This window comes from Lonchura striata, chromosome 1, assembly GCF_050655825.1.
Source record: "Lonchura striata isolate lonStrDom1 chromosome 1, ASM5065582v1, whole genome shotgun sequence".
Lineage (NCBI taxonomy): Eukaryota > Metazoa > Chordata > Aves > Passeriformes > Estrildidae > Lonchura > Lonchura striata.
In genome coordinates, this window is record NC_140703.1 from 98,957,280 (window position 1) to 98,977,411 (window position 20,132).

Genomic DNA, 20,132 nt, shown 5'->3' on the forward strand with positions numbered 1-20,132 from the left:
GGTGCCCATCAATAGTGCTTTTCAAGGCCAGGCCAGTTATCTTGTGGTCTGAAGTAGTTTGTTGTTGTTGTACAGCTTATTTAATGTGTTGAGTAATGAATCATTCTCAAGTTCCCAGTGTAAGGACCAGAAACGTGTTTGTGTCTATTTAGTATTTTAAGAGTGTGAATATGAGATGGCAGAAAGGTAAAATGTGTTATGAGGTTATAAAATATATATGAGGTCTCTCACCACTTAGAGAGCACATGCCAGGGGAGCAGTTTAGATTTTCCTGCTTGGGGAATTCCACTGTTTCAGCTTCATCCCATGTTTAGAATGGATACTTCATACAGAAATATCCAAAGTCAGTGGTGTGTGAGATTTTTTGCAAGAGCAGATAATTTGTGAACTCTCCAACTCTTAACAGACTTCCACAGAAACTTCAGTTTAATGGGGGTTCTCAGATTAACTGCAGAATCTTCTTCTTTATTGGGAAACACTGGCACGTATGCACAAATTTATAGTAGGGGTGACCACAGATCACAGAAGCATAGCTTGATCCTGGAAATTAATTGTCTGTGATTGTCTGTGAAGGTCTTTATAAAATCTGGGAAAAGAGAGATAGGGAAAGAAAAATACTTGGATATTTGTAGGAGTTTTCTAAACTTCTTTTCACCCTTCTCCCTCTCTCTTTATACATGGATGGACCCACCTGTTTGTGCCTGTTCTTGTGACATTAGGTATAATCCAGGATGGCAGCTCCAGAGGAATAAGAGTCTAGTTTTTGTGTGCTATTTGCATTTTTTTAAATTGCCTTTCTTTAAACTGAAATTCAGCTCTTTATTTTCTCTCATGGGGTATTTGAGACCCTCAGATTTCAAATGAGTCACCATTTCACAATACCTTTCCTAAGGTATTGTGCTTAATTTTAGTGTACTTAATTGTCTCAGTTTTTACAGCTTAAGTAACCTGTTGGCAATCCAGTAGCTCTAGCAAGCCCTTATGATATGCAGTAGAAAGCAACTCCTGTTTTAGTGGTGTCTGGTCATTCATTGCAGAAGTGTAAAGGCCTGTTCTAATTAAGGGCTTCTCAGTTGTGCAGATTTTTTAGAGGATAAATTGTTGTTGGTGGTTTTTTTTTTGTATACTTGAGAAAATCGTGCCCACAGAATGTTAGGAAAATTAAAAATTACATCTTTAAACTGGATTATATATTGTCAGTTGTCAGCAGTGGAAAATTGGTCATCACATTTACTTACCACAGTTCCAGTCTGCAACTTAACTAATTATAATGATCCATGAAACCAATTATAATGATCCATAAACTGTAAGATGGGTAACCCATGAGAATTAGCAACTCGCCTGTGAAATCTTGGGTTTCATTCTTTCTACCTCCTGCTTTTATAATGTTGCTATGAATAAAGTTGTTCCATTTGAGGTAGGTTAACTTACTACATTCCAGAGGAAAATCTGAATTGAAATAAATTGAGTGCAGGTCAGTAGTAGGAGGTAATTCTCACTCAGGCTACAGTAGCACACCTACAAGCAGAGCAAGTATCACTTCAGCCTACAGTAAACACCTTTTTCTTGGTTGTAACCTTGTGGGCCAGTGGGCTGTTGTGTATTTTAGACTGAGTTTTATTTCAGTCACAGCAGTCGAGCCTTTCCTGAGCATAAGGCTAGTAAAAAATGCAAAATTTTTTCTCAGGTGTTAAAAATCCTCACAGTGGCTTCATTTTTAGATGCTTTGATATCTGTCTTGGAGGCAGCCGGAGTTTTGCAGGGGGGACATGGCCTTGTGGCTAGGATGTGCCTTCCACTAGTGCCAAACAGGTCAGTGTTAGTGGAGTCTGTGCCCTCCCTTCCTCTCAAGTCCCCTCCATGCAACAAACTGCTCCCTGTAAAGTTAACAAGAAATGTATCCACAAACTGCCATTACCTCTTGCCTCTTGCTGCTGACTTGTGCTGGCTGCTGCCAGGGCTGGGATATCAAGACTATCTGGTGATTTCTGGCATCCCTTCTGTGGTGAAGCAGAAGGAGGAATTCTGTGTAGCTCCTCTCCAGGTGTCATTTGTTAACCTGCAACCTTGCCACTAGAGAACAACCAGATTCCCAATGCATTTCATCTTTTATTGGAATACTTTAATTTGCTGCTCATGATTGTCTTAACACAGGAGATATTTTAATTAAGGCAAGTGGATTTATGACTGTGAAGCTGAAGATGTAGTGGAAGATACAGAAAAATAATCAAATTTACTTACTTAGTAACATAAAATCTCCAGCAAAATGGCATTTAAAAAGCCTGCATGTTACATGTCCCACGTGAGAACTGTCAAGAATTTTAGGTCTATGGTCCTATATTTTAATGGAATTAGTAAAAGAAAGCCTTTTCTTAAGTGCATACCAAGCTGCAGCTGTGTTAACTAAACTGTTTATTCCCAGCAACTTCTGTAAGAGGAGCCAGTACTGGCTCTGAGGAAGCTGTGGTCCGATGTCACCAACAGTTGTTGATTTGCTGCTGTTCCTTGTGACAGCAGCATTTGCTGGGCTCCTTATGCAGAACATATTCTGGAAACGGGGTGATGGATGTCTGCTTGTAAGAGTTGTACCAAAACATTGTTTTGGTGGAACTGTGAAGTCCAAAAGCCTGAGAGAAATGAACAAAATCTTCCTGATGAGAATAATTTAATTTCAACATCCATTTCACTTCCCAGATATCCGCTCTTCATAGTGTGTATTACTGATAACTTACACTTGTGTCTTTGCTAAATGCCTCAGAGAAATATAAATACAATGAGCAGTAGCAGGCTAAATAATAAGCAATAGAAGGAAGATAAGATTTTTTATCTCAGTATCTAAATATGAAAGGCATGAGTCCTGTGAATACTATTCATTGCCACTCCCAGGAGTTGCAGCTTCAGCAGCTTTCTCACACAGAGATAAAATGGGAAAACAATCTGTGATGATCGAAAGTGGCCAACACTGACTGGAAAGGGGTGGAGCAGTCATTCTCTTACTAATGGGGTGATACATATCATAAGGAAATGAAAGCCAAGAAAGCCTGGACGGATCAGTGCCCTGAAGGAAGAAAAACTAAATCAGTGGTAAAGTGTTTTGGGACAGTGAATTTCCTGTTTTTCTTTCTCTGTATGTGAAACAGCAAAAGTGTTCTGTCTCCATGTGCTAGGGCAGGCTTTTTAGGTACTATAATGTAAAAATACCTTAAAGCATCTTTAAAAATTAAAGTTATGGGCAATTACTCAGAATTTCAGAATCTCAGCTCTCACAGAATAAGACCATCATGTTCTGTGTATTTGGTGGCAACCCTTTATAGTCTCAGGAGACACTGGAACAGCTCTCTGACACTAAGGAGCATCAAAGAAGGAAGTCTCCCTTCGAGGAAGAAGTCATCCTTTCTCTGAGGTCATCCTAAATTCACTAAACAGTCCACCTAGCTGGACATGCTGAGATGCTGAAGTCACACAAGCTGGGAGATGAGGATGTTTACAGCACAACACACATTTACAGAATGGGTGACCTGGCTTGTTCTCTGGGGTTTTGCTTACCTAATTGCCACCTCTTCGGAGCTCAATTTAATACCAGGCTTCTGGTTGAGAGCAGAATACCAATTCTGTACCCAATAGAATATAATATACCAATTACTAATATACCAATACCCAGTTCCTTTTGAGGTTGGATCATTGTGTTCTGCCAGGAAAGCATAATTTAGAGAGCAAGAAGCTGAATATATAAATATTCATCCTTTCTATCAATAGGGAGTAGAGGATCTTGGGTTTCTGTTCCCAGGACATTCTTACATAGTTCATGGTAGGCCATCAATGAATTTGAAAGCAGAAATACTCCATGGAGAAGTGTGACCAGAATGTGTCCCATTAAAGAATTTTTAAAAACCCACCACTTCCTATTTTTACACAACAGGAAGCAGAAATCCTAGGTAGTAAACTTCATTGACACACTGGTTTTGCAAAGGTGAAATTATTTAGGCCAGCATTTTTGCAATGGACAGTTCCACCAAACCAATAAGTGGTTATTACAACAGAAGCCCAGTGATAATGGTCACTGTTTGCAACATGTATAGCAAAGTTGCATAGAGAAAAATTGGTAGTGTGGGTGTGTTCAAACAAATTATCATTTCATATGGTGACATGCAAAGCAATTAATCAAGGAGAAAACTATGGAAATCACATGGCCAGGTCATGGAATAGACCAAGCTCTCTAAATGTGTGTGGGATCACAGAGAATGATCAGTTCACATGAGCTCTATGCTCTAGGAAAAAAGCTGAAACACAGGAAAAGTAGTAACTTGTGATGCAATGTTGCTGAAAACTCCATAAACTTTCTAAAATTCTGTGTCTAATCCCACAGGCTACATCCAATGCAAAGGACAGGAAAATGAGAGAAGAGACTCGTGTAAATTATTAGAGTAGAGTATGTCATAACAAAGAGCACTCATTCATCAAAACTGGGATTTAAAAGTTGTGTGTGTGCTATTGAGCACCTGTCAGGACCCAGCAAGTACAAGACAGAAATGAAATGAAAATAAAAATCAGATGCAAATGTTCAAGGGTGTCAGGAGAGCAGTATAGTTGTCAGGAATGATGGGAAAGTGCAATGTGAAGGTTGGCCATAAAGTCTCTGGAAATCAGGAAACTGGGAATGAAAATTTTATGGTCACTGTAAATCCACCTTTTGTGTTTGCTGTTCTTACATTACACAGTCACGAATCGAGGTGTGACTACTTTGGTAAATATTTAGATTGCCTATAGTTTTATAACAGGGGTCTTTAAAGAGCAGCAGTAATTATAACATGGCTTTTGGAGCTGACAAGTCCGGAAAACAGGTGGGAATTTGCAAGACCTTGGCTTGAACACTCCAGGCAGCATGGCTCAGACAGTCCCCCTCCACACATGCACCTATGGGAAGTGCCACAAACCCTTCTCCTTTTACTGGTTCAATTAGTAACTAAGTTTGCTTTTGTTTTGTCTCCTACATTTGGGGTTCTCTACCAGTGCTCCTGGTAGCATTCTGATAAGCATTACCCTCTTATCAGAACCTTCCAGGTGGTTGTTCCCACATTTTGAAACTGTCCCAAGCTCCAGCATGTGCTGGAGCATTGATGACCTTTCATCTCTGCCTTGTAACTTGTAAGCTGGCTATGGTAGGGCTTTGAGGGAAAGCAGGGACAGTGTGACACTTCCTTCCCCCACTGCCCAAGTAAATGACAGACCAGCACAAGGATAAATAGTAGAGCTGTCCTGCCTTTGCACTGGAGATGCTGGAATAAAATACTGTTGAAAAGCAACTTCCCTTCAGATATTTAAGGAATTTGCCCTGTCTGGAGCTCTTTACAGAGCTGCATCCTGCATCCTCTTGTGGCTGTTCAGATTTTCCTAAGAAATCTGGTTTGCTTTCTGCAGTATCCTATTTTACTTGTGTTCTGGGTCACCAGAATATTCCTATCTGTTTCCTACTGCATTAATCTAAATAGGGTACTGGTCAGATGAAAGATCACAGTCACTGGTTAGCTATTACAGCAGCCAGGAATTTGGGCAAAGGTACAGAAACCCTTTTAGGGTATCAGTAAAGATCCTAAAGATTTCCTATGTCAGATCATAGCCATGATCAGCAAATGAGCAACCAGTTATTTATATGGTTCTCCTAAATTACTACATTAATACTTCCCCATCATTTATGCAGGGAGTTGCTTTGTAAAGCTGTTAAACCCCCATGCTCTGTTAGCAGCTAAAGGTTTCTATTGATCTCTGACTTTCATTTCCTTTAATGAAAATTCATTGGTATTTGATTTCCTTGTCACTTCTAACAGCTGATAAGAACAAGCTGCTAAAGCAGCTGCAGTGAAGTGACAAAAGCCTGGAGGTGTAGCACTGCAGCTCTCAGAAACACTGCCAAGGCAGAGTGAAACCCCAGTGTGACGTGTTGATAACATTCTCCCATCAGGTGGTCTTTTCAACTGGCTCTAAAATGTCAAATCTGAGGGAAATGTCTTTGTTAAGCTTGGAATGACCTACTTTTGGGTATCTGGGAATAACCAGGAGCCTACCCAAACCACAAGAGTGCATCTAATTTTAGCAGCTCTTCATTTCATGCATGCCAGCTTTTGTGTTCTGCATCTCTGGGAAAAAACATCAATTTCTTTCTGAGCCAAAGACAAATTTTATTGGTTTTAAATCAGCCCCTTGTGAGATATAGTCATAGTGAAATGATTCCACCTAAATTTTTCAAGCCTGTAATAGTAATCTCAATTTTGCTTCAAAAACTAATAGTGAGCCCATTCCAATGGATCTACAGTTGCTGGTCTCTGAAGAAAAGGTCTAAACAGCCCTTGCTGGAGGTAGCTTGGGCAGCTGTGTTTTGTGTGTTCCCACTTCCCTCTGGTTTTTAATTGACCAATAGTAAAAGGGTCAGATTCTTCACAGGAAGTTTCTGTGAGTCTTCTGGCTCAGATGTAAGGGAATCTAGGGAAAGTTAAGGATGAAAATAAAGGGATGTTAGTGTGTCAGCAGGGGCTCTGAGGACACTACTAGCAGCGTAGATGCTGGACAAAAGGTTTATGACATATTTTGGATAGAAGAAACACTAAAAAGGATGTGACCATTGTTAGGGATATTAGTGCTGTGCAAGATTGAAAGGAAGCAAGTTCAGACATGAGCGAGGTACAGCCTCCCTAAATTGGATATTGAACAGTGTTTCTCTTGCTGGGAGGGATAACATGTAATCCCTCTCATATAGTGTCAAGGTTCACTGTCATTTTAGACTAAAACGTGTTTAAATCCCACTCGCACTGGATGAGTGGAACTAACACAGAGGATAGTAGGGACTGAACATTGTGGATGTTTATTTGGAGCTTCACAACAGAGTAATCAAGGCCACACGAAATACAATGACATAATCACAACAAACCTTATAGCAAGTTCTCTGGAGCCAGAAAACTTCCCAGCCAATGGGATTAACTATAAAAATAGGCAGCACCTGCTGGCAGCTATAGACGGGGTTGGTGTCATTTGGGATTGAGCTGAGTATCTGATAATATGTAGTGCTTCCCTGTGGAGTCCCTTGAGGCTGTCAGTGAGTTGCCTCTTCAGAGGCAGCTGTTGACAAGTATTTGTAATCTATGTTTGAAGAGGCCTGGGCAAAACAGGCAGAAGGTCAGCTGCTGCTGGGCTGTGGAGCACTTAATGATGAGAGATGTGTTGAGTTTGGGAGAGGTGTTTGTCTCATCTCTGAATTTCCTGAGTTTTAAAGGACAACTTGGTTTGGCAAAAGGTAAACAGTTAGGAAAGTTGTTTATGGAAATACTTTTCTTAGACTCCAACAGTGGTTGTAGAGGCCCACATTTAGGTTCAGTGTTGGATTTGGAGAATTGCTGGTCTGATGATCTGTTGAGGACAAGCAGGGAGCAACCAAGAGTGAGGATGCACAATCCTAATGCCCAGTTCACTGATCACAGGGTGGCAAGCTGCTGCAGGGAGGCTGCTGTGCTTCCTGGAAGAAGCAGCCTTTGTCTCAGAAACAAAAAGTGAGACAGTACTTGCACCTGAGCCTCCCAGCTGTTTAGGGGCTCTCTCAGCTGCCTGCGTGGTGCCACTCGCTGGGCAGTGTACCTTGCACAGCGTGCTGCTTTCAGTCTGGTTCTCAATGTGTAGCAAATAAAAGGAAAAATTACTTGAAACAAATATTTCCTGTTCTGTGGTATTTAACGATGAAATTGTAAACCTCAGAAGGGACTGGGCTTGATCTAAAGGTCTTTGAAGTCAGCAGAACTATTTCCACTGATTTCAATGTACTTTGGGTGCAGGCCATGGAGGAAGAAAGCAAATGCTTTCTGCCTCAAAAAGTATTAACCAATGGCATTCAAGGAACGATAAAGTCTTAGATTTAAAATGTGTTCCTTTAAATAAGGTAGTCAGAAACTTAGTTAATTTCTATCTGCTTCCTAATAATTTGTCACTCTTACACTAAGAAAGAATATGTTTATAGAACTCATAATCATACACTGAGAAGGAAAAAACACTTAATACTGTCATTTGCTTCCTATCTTCTTCCATTCTGTTTTTTGTGTATTGTATTTCTCACCAATGTAATGATGGTTATGCTGCTGGTTGTTATTGCAGATTGAGAACTGTAGATTTCCAGTTGAATTAAACTTCGCTGCAGCGATGGTGGCTGACAAATATATTGACCTCATTATTTTTCAGTACAATTTGATCTCTTAAACATCACAGTGGATTTGGTTTTGTTGTCATGTTGGTTTTTATTTGCCTTGTTTTTTTGGGACTGAGAAGAAATAGGTCAGAGACAGATTTTGGTGAGAATTGTTCTTCTAGGAATAGTGTATGAGATGCCCCTCCTATTGCAGGGTGAGACAAATAGGGCTGTGCAGCAGCTTCATGTGTAAAATCAGCAATGGTTTTGCCTGCAAATTTTGTCCCACATAGTTATTAAATGCAAGAAAAGGAATCTATCTGCCAGCTGCCTACTGCCCAAGGATGCTGTCCTTGTGAATCAGCAGCCCTGTCAGGATGACAGAAGGCCATCCTGGAGTCTGGCAGATGACAGCAGCCCAGCGGGGGGGGTGTGTGTCTGTGTCTGAGTGTGTGTGTATGTGTGTGTGTGTCTATGTGTGTCTGTGTCTTTGTCTGTCTGTGTGTGTGTGTCTGTATGTGTGTGTGTCTGTGTGTCTGTGTCTTTGTCTGTGTCTGTATGTGTCTGTGTGTGTGTGTGTGTGTGTGTGTGTGTGTGTGTGTGTGTGTGTTGGGCTTCTTGCCACGCGAGAGCAGAGCCTGAGCAGCTGAGTTGCCTGTGCACCAAGCCAACCCCATCCAGCTGCGAGCAGCCAGAGAGGAGATCCCAGGCTGGTGAGCTGCAGGAGAGAACAAGACTATTGTCAGGCTGAATTACCTGCCCAAAGAACCAGTGAACTGGCATCAGCTGGAAAATACAGCAGGAGAGGATTAAAGGTGATGCAGAAAACAGGAGGATATGAATTAATGACATTTTCCAGCCTTCTTTATGATAGCAATGAACCAGCCATTGTGCATGTTACAATGAGAAGAATTTTTCAATAAGGCCTCCCTATTTCAGGGTATTTCTATGAAATAAACTTACTTGTCTTTTGAGACCAAGCTTTGAAATGTCACAGAATCACAGAATATTCTGAGTTAGAAGGAACCCACAAGGATCATCAAGTCCAGCTCTTAAGGGAATGGCCCATACAGAGATTGAACACACAGTGTTGTTAGCACTGTTCTGTAACCAGCTGAGCCAGTGCCTCACTTGGAATTTATCAGGGTTTAGAATAGGGTTCAAAGAGGAGAAACTAGAATGGAGTTAAGAACATTCTTCCAATTTGTAAGAGCCGTTGTTTACATTTATGAGAAAACCATGAAGCAAGGCAAACATAACATAATTTTAAAAAATGTGTGTGGTTTTTTTTAAGCATCTGAGATAGCAAGCATAGGACAATTTGTACTAAAGTGTGGGTGCTGCTAATCAGAGTTCATCAAGAGGGCAGTTCAGCTTGAATTTACCCCTTAGGAAAACTCCTCTTTCTCCCTTATATTTCTTCCCACTGCAGAGCTGCACTATTTTAAGTTGCATAAATACAGGAAGAAAAATCTGACAAAGAAAAGATTATGAAATCACTTTGTTGTCTTTCAGATGAGCATTCTGTGTCTTTTGGGCTGTCAGACTGGGGCATCATGGTGGTCTCAAGCTGAAAAATCACACAATCAAAAAGGTAGATTGTCTGAAAGGGTATCTTACAGAAAACTGTCATTTCCATGGGAGTTATCTATATACTTTGGGGGTTTAAAGCAATTAGAATAAATGGCCTATGGTAAAGCTTTCATATTTTTATAATATGTTAATGATTAACTGACTTCCTACATCTTTGTTGACTTAGTGGGAGAGTGACAAGGAACTGTGAGGTACCTATTTGGTAGCGTAACAAGTTGGACAATTCACATGGGCATGTTTGTCCACCTCCCTTTTGGAACTTGCTTCATCCAGCTGACACTGCTTCAAAGTCTTAGGCAACTCTCAGAGAAGTAAGTCCCCCCTTTTTTTTAATATTACTTATTTTATGAAGTGCTGATAGAGAACAGATGGGGAGAGATTTAAGCATTTATTTGTTTTCTATTAAGAATGCTTTCCCAACTGGGAATTGAAGAATTAAGTTTTCAAGTATTAAATCATAGAGATATTGATAAGAAGACACCTTTGTAATTACTATACTGTTGGGTATTTTTTAATTCCCTTTCTGCTGCAAGACTTACATTAAACAAAAAATTTGGTTAGTAGACTATATCATGTTCAGTATAGTCCAATAAAGCTGCATCTAAACTATAATACTTTTCAAGAGCAGGATTTGAATGTTAATTTACAAATGCGTGTGATGCCTGGCATCATCTAAAGCAAAAATATTTACCTAAAACATGAAATAAATGGAAATAAATGAATTTCTGCTTACATGGGCTATAAAAAATAATTATATACTTATTTTATATAAGAAGAGTTTATAATGAACTCTCTCTTTAAGCTGGTTATAAGCTGCAGTAAAATTCCTAGGTTTTTGGCAGGCAAGCGAGTTCAGACAGGGAGACTCAGACATTGCTCTTCTGTTGGAATGTTTTTTAGCTTATTTTATTTTAGTTCTGCTATCATTTACTAGGAAGCAACTATAGTCTGCTATCCATTTAGAAGGCTCTCCTTGCACCCACTTCCCCCATCTATGAAGGAAACCTAGCCAGCAGGTTGCTGTGTGCAGTTGCTGTGTGCAGTTGCTGTGTGCAGCTTTTGTGCTCCCCTGCTGTCCCTTTAGCAGGTGCTTCCTCACGTGCTCTTGGCGCAGGAAATGCTCCTGCCTCCAGCCAAGTGCCTGTGCAGCACTTCCAGGCTGATACTGAAGTCACCTCAGGAGTTCTTAATTTCTCCTGCAGCTCCAGGAAGCATTTGTTCCTGTCCTTTTGGCTGGGAGATGTCTGCTCTTGGATGACATCTCCCCATGCCCCAAGTGTGTGTTGAGTGCCTCATCTTCCAGTCATGTGTGAGTTCTCTGGGACCAAGATGTGCTTGCCTTATTTACACCACTGAACCCTTATGTTCTCTCTGTGCCAGACACCCAGAGTAGGCAAGCTTTTGGGCTCCCTCTGCTTTCTGAGAGGATCCCATCTCAACACAGCCAGGTTATCTGCCTTAATTTTTCAGGGGCTGTCATTCCTGGAATATCTCTAGACTGTTCCACTCTGGCTCTAAATGGAGCTCCCTTCAAGACAGAGGCAAAACAATCTGTAACAACTCTGATAACACGGGGTCATCTGGGTCCTGGGTCAATCCCACATCCCTCTCACTGCCTACCAGCCTGTAATGTTTCCTTGTGTAACAAGAGGTAAGATGGGCTCAGACACAGAAAAGTAAATTAGAGTGTGAAAAGCAGTGAGAATATATAGAAATTATCGGTTTCATTTCCTCCTATTGTCAAAGCAAATCAAAACATTTACCTGAAATAAGCAAAGACTTTTACACGGCTAAGTTTCAATGTATTTTTATTTGATGGAAGAGAAATGAAGATTGCTTTGGTTTGCTTGTTTTGAAACACAGTGAAGAAAATGGAAGCAGCAGAATTTATAACATTGGACATTGACATTTGGAGGGACAGGGGACATAAGGTATGTTAAATCTGGACATACCCTACAAATCTGGAGATACCCTACAATGACTTCTAAGACTCTAGGCCCCATTAGTTTTCCTTTTTAAACCGAAAATAAGTATGTTAGAGACAGCTAAAATCTAAACATGAGATATCAGAGCTCAAGACTTCATGAGTGTCAGGGAGATGTATTCAAGGGATGGGTCATAAAGGCAGCTAATTTCATTTCTAGGAAAATAGGAACAAAAGAACTGTCACACTGACTGTTTGAAATGTCTATTGAAGAAGGTAGGAATAGACTGATTTATCAGCCAGTGGTGGCAACTCTTGTGGCCTGGACAACAGCAAGTGAATGATGGCCTTAGACAAAGCTTTCCTTCAGCCAGAGCTGTGCTGAAACAGTGATGGCAGAAGGATAAAAAACCTTTCTGAAGCTCTCTTCTAGGCACATCCAAACTCAAGGATCCTAAGGCATTAATACAGTCTTTGAATATCATATCAAGGATCATGCAATTTGTATAAAACTTCCACAAATTTCTATGACGAGACCCAACTCTACCTAACATTTCTGTGCATTTTCAGTGTTTGAGATCTTATGTGCCAGGTGTTGATGACTGGCCTGTCCAGCTCTGCCTGAAGTCCCATAGGGGTAAGAGATACTGCAGAGGGGGTGCTGCTGCTGAGGAATGTATTACTCATCATACAACCAAAGGTCCTCTCCTAAATAGCAAAATCCCTTCAATGCCTCTGAAAGCTGCAGTCCTCTTGCACTCAACCCATGCAATGATGAATTTAAAGACAAGTCTTGCAGGTGATTGTATGGTTGGGGACACTTTCTTATGCCACCCTACAGTCTGGACAATTGTCCCTGGCACAGGTCTTCATCCCCCCAGGAGGGAGCCTGAGACCCAGTAACCTGAAAGGCCCCATTATATTTAAATGCATTAATTAAGAGAGTCTGATAGTTTTTTTTTGCTCTTGCATTTACTTGCAGGTCTTTTTAAGTCTCTGTTTCAGGAAGGGTGAGTTTTAGAAAGCAGATCTGAAACCCAACCAATGTATATAGACTACTGCAGGTAATTAAAACACCTTGGAAGACACAGAAGTGAAATGCATTTGGTGTAAATGAGGTTTCTCCTCCCTCAGAATCTATATCATAGCCCCAGCCTTTTGCTACTAACAATTACTGGAAGAAAAATAAGTGTTGACAAAATTACAAGATAGCCCAATTTCTGTTTTTTCCTGCTGCTGAGAATATCAGGAGGTGGGGATGTGGCCACAAAGAACTGCGCTATTCAACTGCAACATTTCATTTTAGTCATTTTAAAGGTAACCCACTTCTATGTTGCAGTTGTGCGAGCAGCTTGCTTTCATTTTTTTTCTCCTAGAAGCAAGCTTGCAGCTGTAGGAAAGTCAACATGGCTTTCTCAGGCATCCTCTCCATTTCTTGAAACTAAGAGTTGGAAACTCATGCCTCATTCTGTCCCTCAAGTCCATGTGCAATGGCTCAACATACTTTCCATAAAGAAAAAGAGCTAGTTACTGTGCAACGCTTAAGTAAAATCAGCCATAAATATAAAAGGATTCTTCAAGGTTCTACTTTTGGATGAATACACTGACATGCATCACCTTTTACTAGTAACTTCTGTCTTCTCTGTGCAAATTTGCATAGAAAGTAAATTTACATTTAATATGCACCCTCCTGTGAAAACAGGCTGAGAAAGTTGGGGCTGTTCAGCATGGAGAAGAGGAACTTGTGTGAGGACCTCCTAGCAGCCTTCCAGAATCTGAAAGGGGCCCACAGGAAAGCTGGAGAGGACTCTTCATCAGGAGCTGTGATAGAACAAGGAGGAATGGCTTCCACTGAAAGACAGTGGGATTATATTAGATATTTGGAATAAATTATTTACTGTGAGGGGGGTGAGGCACTGGAACAGGTTGCCCAGAGAAGCTGCAGACTCCCCAGACCTTGAAGCATTCAGGGCCAGGTTGGAGTGAGCTCTGAGCAACCTGGTCTTGCCAGAAGTGCCATTGCCCATGGCCAGGGGATTGGAACAAGGTATCTTTAAGACTTCTTCCAGCCCAAACCATCCTATGATTATATGATTCTGTCTTGCTTTTACTTTACTAGGGTATTTAGTTAAAAACATATCTCTGAAGGAAAGCCCTTCCAAATGAAGGAAATTAAATATATATTTAGAGAGAAAGTGTCTGTTAGGTGAGAAGCCTGTAGAAGCAGGTCTCTGGTTTTTAGCTACTGTTTCCAGACTTTCCAAAGACTATCCCCAAAAGCTGCTGGGGTGCTGTTGGATTGAACTGAGTAGATTTTAATTGAAAATGGAGATGAAATAATGGGATACTGAAAGATGGTACTGTGGCCACCTCTCAAAACAACTTCTCGCTTCTTTTGGTGAGAATGGTTTTCAGTCATGCTTTTCATTCACTGATATAGACACCACATCCACCTAGCTTGCTCCTGCTGGCCAGACTGCCTTTGTAGGCTGACTCCATCCCATGAAGCAGCTGGTCTGCAAAGTTGGGATGCTGAAATCTGCAGCTCTGAGTGAGCTCCTGAATCAAGAACCACATGCCAGTGACACCACCTAATTACTCAGATCTCCTGTGGTTGACTGAATATGAGTTCATTTGCCTTAGGACATTTCATCTAGTGACTGTGTTACACCATTGTATTATTCAGACCATACAGGTAACCTTACTACACTAATTAAATTAATTCAAAATATTTATGTAATTACTAAAGCATGAAACTGGCCAGTGCTGTTTTTGTTAGTACAGCCTGCTACATGAACTGAGCTTTGAATTGTATTTTATTCAATGTAGCTCAAACATGCAGGGACTGAGCTTTCACATTTTTCTCCCAGAAGGCTGAAAAGGGCATTTGCACAGAGACCAGAAGTTTTAATTTAATTAAAAAAAAAAAAAAAAAGTTTTTGTTTTGTTTTTGTTTTGTTTTGTTTTGTTTTGTTTTGTTTTGTTTTGTTTTTCCCTGTGGATGACAAGTTGGTGACAGATCAAATTGTTCCTTTCTGAAAAGGATGCTTCTATTCTTGAAATCTACAGGCATGGCACTGCTGGTGTTTAAGCCACATTCAGCACCTGCATCACCCATCTCCTGTGGATGGGGACTTGTGGAAGGTCACCCCTAAGGTCCAGCCGAGGGAAAAGCTGACAAAGGCCTGACCCAGGCACTGTGTAAACCCCAGCCTGCTCTGACCTCCCTTCCCTCCCTCCCTCCTTCCCTCGCAGTCGCTGCAATGGCTGAAATCCTGGAGGACGACGCCCTCTGCAGCTCGCTCCCAGTTTTATTTGGCATCTGCAAGAGAAATGTCTTGGTTTGTTTTTGGGGTTTTTTGTTTGGTTGTTTTGTTTTGTTTTGTTTTGTTTTTAATACTTGCCACTGTAGTTCTGAAAAATCAATGTACCTTTGCCCAAAGGCTTCCTTTAACATCAATGCTCCTGGCAAGTGATACATACCTCTTGCTTTTCATGATGTCAGCAAAACCTATAGTGTGTTTATTAATATTATTAATATAATAGTGATAGAGACTGCAATCGGGACCTAGAACTTTTTTTAAAATATTTTGACATGTTTTCTTATGCCAAGAAAAATCCTGTAACTATTTTACCTTGCTAGTTTGTTCCTTATTTTCATGCTGAGTCTCAGTACCAGGAGGTCATTAAGTATGGGCTTCTGTTTGATTTTCCAAAGTAGAAAAGTATGAGAACTGTAATTTAATTGCATCATCGATTTCAAAAGTACTTATTTTGAACCTAAGTCAGTGATATTAGGCTAGATCAAATATGCTCCAGTGGGCAGGATGTGGAGAAATGAGCCAAAATGAATCATTTCCTACATAAGCAACTTTTTATGTGTCTAGACACCTGATAACTCATCTAAAGCCCATCTTTGTTACCTGGTTATCCTCCAGTGTTCTCAGAACTTTTGTATAAGCCATAAAATCTTTCATCCTGTGTGTTTGCTTGTTCCGTGTTTTCTTGAGAATCTTAAAGGGAAAAATATCTTTCCTTAATTTTTAAATTTATAATTAAAGTGGGCACGATTCTAAGTATCTCAGCACATTCAGGTTTGACAGTGGGCTTGGAATCACATTTATTCTCATTTACTTCTGCGAGCAGACAGTTGGGTACATTCAATCAATGAAGTTATATGCTGATAATATACTTGGAAAAGCTGTTGATGATAAGGATTCACCTACTGACATATCTTTTATGACTTTGGTATCAGCAAGTTGTTTAAATGAATGTTTATGATGTACACAAGAAGTGTGACAGATATATGGGCTCTACACAAAACGGAATCTTCATGTGGTTCAGGTTTGGCTGCTCTGTGCTCCACTGATTCCAAGAGAAACCAAGTGGAGTCAGCACAGGACTCCTCTGCTCATCCTCTTTCCTGTCCAGCACCTTCCCACCACTGGATAGGAACAGAAAATATGCTGTTTTGAGGAAGTGGGACAGAAAGAAGGGCTACTGTGCTCCATGCCTGGTAAAAACAGTTAATTAGAAAGGGGGATTTATAATCACTTTGTAAACAACACAGCAAACTGAGGAAGTGTTTATAAATCGGTTTCAGTTTAAGTAGATAAACATAAAAGAGACTCTTCTGGAGAAATTTTCTCCATGCTGGAGAGGATTAAATGTACGCTTGCAACAATGGAGATTAATATATCCCACAGGAAATCTATTGGAGATACATAGATGAACTGGGAGGCCAAAATGATAAAACTGCAGATCTTGCTGTGTTTGTCTGCCATCAAAAATCACTCTGTCTCTTCTTCTCGTGGCTGGCATCATCTTCAGGACTGAAGTAAGTATGTAGTGGGCACTGGTATGAGAAGAGGGACACTATCTTCTTAAGGCCATATTGTTATGAAGATATTTCTTTTTTAAGACTTCCACAGGTGGATTTTTGCAACTAGATTGTATTGCCGACTGAATCTGGTTACCTTAAGATCAGTAAATAGAAAAATTGTTGCTTTAGTCTTTAATGTTTAATTTTTAGCACACAAAACATGGTGGCAGACATATCTTATTAGAGTCAACTTGGTACAGTATTTCTCCAGTCTTGAATTAAATAGGAGCAGTAGAAAAAGTATTTTAGAAAACTTATTAAATATACAGACCTCTAGAACCTTACAGATTTACCTGAAAGGTGTGGCCTCAGGTAAATTCTAGGCCACATCTTCACTGGTCACAGGTCATTCCTATAAGTATTCAAAAAATGGTACAAAAGACATGGAAAATTAAGTGTTGATTTGTTTATATATATATATATATATATATATATATATATATATATATATATTTTAATACAGTAAAACATAATTGGCACTCTGAATGTACAGTCAGCAAACAAATCTTAAATTGAAATGACTAAAATACTTTCCAGCACAGTTTTAGGATTATTCAAACTGGGAAAAATGGGAAATTTATAAATAAGTGGGATTTGCAAAGGTAAAGCAGCAAAAAAAAAAAAAACTTGGGTAAAGTTTGAGGGTGGGAAAGCAATGGCAGCATATCCAGGTTCCAGCCTCTGCACAGTGTTACATTTCTGGTTAATTCAAATGTTTCTACTAATGCATTAATGGCTAATTAATCTGACAATGGTCAAAGTTGGACCATTCAGTGGTTCAGTGGTTGTTGTTAGGCTTTGTGGTCTGCATTTGCTCATGCCTCTGAACTATGGTCCCTGTCTGACACTGTCTGTCTGACAGTGGTCCCAGCAGCTCTCAGTAAAGGCAGCACAAAAGCTGAAGCCTGCACAGACTGGGCTTCAGCATCAAAGCCACAGCAGATGGGAGAAAGGAGCACGGATTCTGCTCTGTAGGATCTCTTGCAACAGTCAGGAACCTGAGGATTTTCTCAGATTTTGTTCCTTCTAGCCAGTAACTCTAGGCCTCCTGATTATGTGTAATGTGTTAAACAATCTTTGAACATAATGCTTAATTAACAAAGAAGACATTAACTTGGAAAAAACCCATCAATTTTCCTTTTGTGAATGTGAAAAGGAGATCTTTAGGGGAGCTAATCAGAGACTCTTTCTCCTCTGTGTGATACCATCATATATACGGAATTAAAATCTGTATATTACTTGTCCATGGATATTAAATTTCAACAGTTCATTAAAGTTGGAGGACGATGACTGCCATCTTCCCTCTACACACACATTCTCTTTTTCACTGACACGTTCACCTATTCACCCAAATAATAATTGCCTTTGGCACTTTATTTTTTGTTTCTTTGCAGTGTCTCTCTCTCTTTGCATGGCAACTCTGTCTGTGACAGAGCAGGAGAGCTCCAAAGGATGAAGTCCCTGGTCAGCACCTCACACCTCCAGCTTGCTGCCTTTGTTCTGGGCATGATAGGCTGGATCCTGTGCACCATTTCAATGGGAATTGTGGAATGGAGAGTGTGGTATGTGGACAACACCACTGTCATCTCCTCTGGCATTGCCTGGGTTGGGATTTGGAAAGTCTGCTTCATCAGCTACCTTTACGTCTCACCTGGCTATAGAGAACAGTTTTGCCATAAATTCAGTGGCTATGACTCCTTCATCCCCCATGAAATTTATGCTGCTCAGGGTCTCCTGTTGATCGCCATGTTCGTGGGCTTGCTGGGACTGGCTGCTACAATATTTGCTCTGAGAAATGTGTATATGGGAGTCACTCACAAAACCCTCATTGCCCCGTTCTTCCTGGTGGGTGGCTTCTTCTACATATTTGCTGGTGTGTGTGTCCTGATTCCCGTGAGCTGGAATTTCTATTCTGTAACTCACAACCAGAGCATAGCTTTTCCTCCTTCTTACTACATGCCCTCCAGTCCAGTGGCACAGGAAGCTGGTGCTGCCATTCCTGTTGGGATTGTGGCTGTCATCTTCCTGTTGCTGAGTGGGACATTTTCTCTCTCATACAGATTTCCCATGACCACAACCACTATCACAAAATCCTGACAGGACAAATCCTCCCATGCTATTTCAGAACAAGAGCATAGTTAAGAGATAAGGTCAGCAGCATGAGTGGTTGCAAAGTTAAGGAACTGCAGAATATAATTTTATTTTATAGTAGCCACACTATTTTCTTATATGAACCAGTTGAGTCACCATCTTAGTCACCTATTAGCAGAGGTTTGTCATTGAGATAACTGCTGTTGAGCAGCAAATGTGATTAAATTTTGCCAGCTGTCCTCTTTTGTATATACAAACATTATTTTTTTTTTTGGTATAAAATATTTACCATGCTCAAAGAGCTGACTTTGAATTAACTGTCCTGTAAGAAAAATGTGAAGTAACATGTATTAAATGTGAATTTCTTTCTTTGTCAGTACTAAGTTCTTTTGTTGTTTATTTAGTTACATCTGTAACAAAGTATGTTTTGTGACAAGTCAAGGCTTTTAAAACCAATAATATGATTGTCATCATGATTGTGTCAAATTACTCTTCCCTGAATTGTCTTATAAATGTCTTGCCAGTTTCTCCTCTTCCTCTAGGGCACATAAAGAGCCATTCCTTTATTGCTTCTGTTTTTCTTTCAAGCTATTTGCATTTTATATTGCAACATGTTTGCCTGTGGGGAAGGTGCGCTCTTTAGTTCCTAACTGAGGCAGAGCCAAAAAGTCTGCAAGTGTTTGCTTCTTCATCTGACACTTCACTGAATCCAAATGTATTGCAACAGACGGAAATAACTTGTACAAGTTATTACAAAATTAATGTCAAAATCAGTGCTCTCAGTAACCAGGAGTACTCAGTGCACCTTTCAGGGTATGATTCATCTGATGTAGAAATCTGTATCCAAACCGGTCACTTCAGGTTCTGTTTATAATCAATGTAGAGACAAAGACTGCCTTTCTCCAAGGTGTTAGAATGGCTGGGAGATTATGTGCTCCCTGACAACCTTTTTCTTTTAACCCCCTGTAATGGCCATAGTAACCACAGTTGCTAACTGTGGCATATATAAGCAAACTTCACCTAAGAAAAAAATAAAGAGAAATGTTCCAAATGCTGCAATAAGGACAATTAAAAAAAAAAAGTTTAGGGATGGGAAGGAATGAGCCAACAGTGTTGACAAATAGATGATCTCTTGAAAGATGTACTCAAAACATTGTTACATTTTTAAAGAATGCTACAGAAATCTAAGCAATTTAGTTTTACTCTTTTAATTGTTCTCCATTTAAAAAAACCACTCATGGACTCAGAGAAAGAAGAAAAGAAAAATTTTTTAAAATGCAATCTATTTTGGGCATTTCAAGACAAGGCAAAATGCCAACAAACCAGGACATCTTGCTGGTGGCTGTTATTAGCCCAGCTCGTTCTAGCAGTCCAATTTTCCTGTACATCTTCCCCTGAGCTTGACTTTGCTGTACTGTCTGACAACAGCACCTTCATTTCCTCTCCAGTCACTTCTGAAACAGCAGTTTATCTCATCA

General features: G+C 40.2%; 1 protein-coding gene across 2 annotated transcripts; it reads left to right on the top strand.

Moving 5' to 3' along the window:
• Positions 1–58: 58 nt before the first annotated feature.
• CLDN34 (claudin 34) lies at positions 59–19,036 on the top strand. 2 transcript variants are annotated; one of them, XM_085584337.1, is made up of 3 exons: positions 59–10,068; positions 16,388–16,518; positions 17,958–19,036. In XM_085584337.1, the coding sequence occupies exon 3, from the start codon at positions 18,016–18,018 to the stop codon at positions 18,658–18,660; it is 645 nt and encodes a 214-aa protein (XP_085440463.1). In that variant the 5' UTR covers positions 59–10,068; positions 16,388–16,518; positions 17,958–18,015; the 3' UTR covers positions 18,661–19,036. The 2 variants fall into 2 exon arrangements, with proteins under 2 accessions (XP_085440463.1, XP_031362250.3); XM_031506390.3 differs by lacking the exon at positions 16,388–16,518.
• Positions 19,037–20,132: the final 1,096 nt, after the last annotated feature.